Here is a 4,010-nt window from a genome sequence, read left to right on the forward strand (position 1 = left end):
CTGGTGATTATGCGAGAAAAAAATATCAATCAACATAAAAGGACCCCAATTGATACCTCTCAGCTAATTCATATGTTATTATTTTATTCAAATCCCATTAAAAAAGTTTTGTTCAATGATTCTAATCCAACGGTAGTTTTTATAATCCTGGTGTGATGTGTGATGAGATGTTAAATTGAAGATTGATTGTTTGTATACTATCAAAACTCCCTCTAAATTTTTTTCATTGAAGGAAACGCCACCACTCCCCGGGTGGATAGCTGCAATTTTTTTGCCCTATACTAGGCACTTACAGCTATTAAGCATTGAGGATTTTTTTGTGCCAGATTACTGCGACAGAAGACCCTAGTTTATTCGGTTTTATCCGAAAGATCAGTCTACGCCCCACTTTGGGATTCGAACCCACACCGGGATCCACTCCTTACGCCGCGACTCTAGAGTAGAGTCGCTCTAACCACTGCACCATGTGGCGACGTAAAATTGAAGAAAGAAACTCTAAAGTAAAGGAGAAAAAGGAAAAAACCTGTAGAATATTGCCTATTTCATTGTTTTTAAAAATCTTTCCTGGAGAAATATGAAAACCCCTTTAAAAATTTAATTTAAAACCAAACTTTTAAATTTATTTCTCAATATCCAAATAAAAAAATTCAGTGTTGTTTGAGCTTCCTCAAGGTTTGGTTATTTACACTCTAATAAGAAAGGAAATTTTTAAATGGATAAATGTCTATCATTTTTTAAATTTTTTTTCATCTGAAAATCATTAGAGTAAAAGAAACATTCTACATGAGTGAGCGGAGGGTTTATGAACTTTATTTAATCACAAGTGATATTTGCTGACTCTTACAACAACAATAAGTTTAAGTTGTATCTAATATGAAACATTTTCACTTTTGAGTAAAAGAAATTCAAAGGAATTTAAACCGAAATCTTTTGATACATATATATCATTTGTTACATTACTATTGGGATAAGTTACTGTTATAACTATAAATTTATTATATACCCCTTATAACTGGTAAATATATTAAAATAATTCTTTACAGACCAATGGTATAATATTAACTTAATAAACAAAGCATTAAAACAAAGGACTTTTTAACGCACAAGAAAAATAACGATATTTCTGCGTACTACGTCATAGTTTTGGAAGTGGTGATATAGATTCAAAAAACCACAGTGTGGTGATCCCGGAAAATCAGATCACGACGTCACGTGATTGCATAAAATCAACAGTAAATTTGATGATCGCATTAGGTATATAATAAAAATAACGATTGCAAATCGACTGTAAATAAAAACCACACCTGGCACTATAAACATATTAAGCTCTCCAAAAATACAAATTGAATACACTGATTAAATCTAACGTAAGACACTTTCATATATATTTCAAATATATTTTGTAATTTTTTTTTAATAAACAGACTCATTTTCTAAAAGGAATGTTGGAATATGTATGTCTAATACATAATCAAATCAAAAAAAATTTTAACTCTTCTTAAAATTTAAAAGGATTCTTTTTTACATATATCCAATCAAATTCATCCAACTGTTGAGCAGTGAAATAAATAGAACCCCAAGTATACACATATAAAACCTTGTGTTTGCTTATATTTTGCAGGCTACATTTAGGTAGGATATTACACAGAAGACTGAAAATATGATTTATATACTAAGAATGTGCATACTTTGTAGCTTGATTCGATTTTTAATTGCTCTCTCATTGCTGTCAGACCAAACGAATGGAAGCTTGTCAAGGACTTTCGTGACTGATGGTGATTCTAAAGAATCAGACACTTTCCGTCACCTTCTTAATCAAGAGAGCATAATCCGGATGTCTTTAACGAATACTGTTCAAACCCTGACGAGTAATTTTCAGTCCCTGATGAAAGACATGTTGACATCAAAGGAATCCACGGGATCTAGAATTTCTCAGTTGGAGGCAGAGGTAGAACATCTCAAAACAGAAAACCAACGACTTGATTCTGAGTTACAGAGGACCAAGGCAAAGGAAGGAAACTTATCTTCCTTAATTGCCTCTATTCAGGGATCATTGACAAATGTTTCAAGTCTCGTTAGTGGTAAGTGAAATTTGTAACCTGGAAAAAAATGCTGAATTCATTCTGTGTGGAATCAACTGTTATTTAAGTTAATTAACTTTCCTTTATCCCTCAGAAAAATGTAAATTTGTTTCGGTTTACTAGCTTTTAGAGGGTATATTTCACACAAAAGTTAACACTATTAATACTCTCTCCAAAATCAAGATGTAAGATATTTATTCCAGATTTTGCTGTAATGCTTCAAACTCCAGAACAATTCTCAATTCATGTCAAGCGTTTATATTTACAACGGAACAAGGTAGAGCCTGTACGACAACCTTGTCTATACCTTCCACTTTGTTAAGAGTCCTCGGGTTTAAGTGGTTCATTGAAATGACAAAATATTTTACGGGAAATTAATATTACAGAACTGGGCGCAACGTTCAGAAGGAATCCATTATTGTTTTTAATTGTTCGTTGTTTCCGGTCATTAACGTAATGAAATAGTGCTCATTTGAAGTAGTTTAATATCGTGGAAATAACAAAAACATTTTAATGTTTTTGACCCCGATGACATCGGTGATGTATTTTAATTTCGGTTTTTTTTTAAAAATGTTTTTTTTTAATTTTGTAAATGAGTACTTTAAATGTGATACTTTGCAGGATGCAGCAATTGCCTAATCAACCCCCTATTCTTACTCCTTACAAAAATATTAGTAAAAATGCAAATTTTCTTTTTAAAAAAATTTAATTTTATAATAGATCCTTATACCAAGGTAATCAAAGAAAAAAAAAAAATGCTAGAAAAGAAAAAACATGTCTCGTCTTGATTCAAGTTCATTTAATAAAAGATGATGACTAGAGATGTTTTTTAAAAAAGGAAATCGTATTTTCCTAAGAAAGGAGGAGGAAACTTCAAATTTATTTTTTTTTAATTGTAAGAAAAATTTTTTTTATAAAAATTTTCAAATAATTGGACACATTTCATCTTGAGTTCAACAATTAAGGCCTTAAACCTCAATTAAATTTTTGGGGAAGACAAAGAATGTAGGTTTCTCCGCCCAGTGTCCTCCACCAGCACATCATGGAACAGTGGAACACTGGATTCCTTCGTCATCACCAATGAAGGGAATGGATACAACCCAAGAAACAAATTTACTGCTCCTACCACGGGATTATCTTTTTCCTGAATGTTCAAAGTTATGATAGGCAATATATTTATGTAGACATTGTGTTGAATGGATCAAGAAAAGTGAGAACTATGGCTTATAGTTACAGTAATGATGTTTATTACGACGAGGTCCCAATCTGGTGGTACTACTATTCAGAAGGGAGACGCGGTGTGGATCAAACATCACCATGGTTCAGGCTATTACTACGTGGTCCATTACACTTTCTCCGGTTTTTCATAAAATTAATTAAATATGAAAAGTTCAAACTGCATGCTATAGGCATTGGTTATGCATGTTCCTTTACAAATGAATGATTTTGTTGCATTTTAAATGAAAAAGGATCACTGCAAATAAGAATACTGTTAAATCGTATAATTTCTTGTAGCCAAACTTTCGTGGTTTAATGGAAAATATGGGTGCGTGGGAATTTAATTTCCAGGATGAAAAATTGTTGATTAGTAATATCTGTGAATTATATTTCTTGTAGCACATACATTCGTGGGTCTCTTAATGACTCGAAAATCACAAAATTTAAATCCCCATGAAATTCATAGTATTCTTTTAAACTATTGATAATCTTCATGATTCATTTGACATTTGATTTTACATTTAACTATTAAGTTTGGAAAAGAAACTATCTACGTGATAAAGATAAGGTGAAAAGTAAAGAAAAAAGTTTTATTTGAAATTTATTTTGGAGATGTCTTCAGAAGGAATTGGTTAAAGCTGATCAGTTCAGATATCATGTTTTAAAATATTACAAAACTAAAAACAGAAGTTTTAATCTTTTATTTGAGAC

At 31.4% G+C, this 4,010-nt stretch overlaps 1 protein-coding gene across 1 annotated transcript; it reads left to right on the forward strand.

Annotated features, from left to right (window-relative positions):
• The first annotated feature begins 1,678 nt into the window (after positions 1-1,678).
• On the forward strand, positions 1,679-3,229 carry LOC134277764 (uncharacterized). Its single transcript, XM_062760075.1, has 2 exons — positions 1,679-2,081; positions 3,105-3,229. The coding sequence occupies exons 1-2, from the start codon at positions 1,679-1,681 to the stop codon at positions 3,227-3,229; spliced, it is 528 nt and encodes a 175-aa protein (XP_062616059.1).
• The last annotated feature ends 781 nt before the right edge of the window (positions 3,230-4,010 follow it).

This window comes from Saccostrea cucullata, unplaced genomic scaffold (genome assembly GCF_032062105.1).
Source record: "Saccostrea cucullata isolate Sc308-1 unplaced genomic scaffold, CSIRO_AGI_Scuc_v1 ctg6049, whole genome shotgun sequence".
Classification (NCBI taxonomy): Eukaryota; Metazoa; Mollusca; class Bivalvia; order Ostreida; family Ostreidae; genus Saccostrea; species Saccostrea cuccullata.

What these genes read in the sequence shown, in the direction of transcription:
- LOC134277764 (XM_062760075.1), top strand. Translation starts at nt 1,679, where the DNA reads ATGTGCATACTTTGTAGCTTGATTCGATTTTTAATTGCTCTCTCATTG. An exon ending in TGTTTCAAGTCTCGTTAGTG is followed by an intron (nt 2,082 to 3,104) that starts GTAAGTGAAATT and finishes TTCTCCGCCCAG; the next exon opens with TGTCCTCCACCAGCACATCA.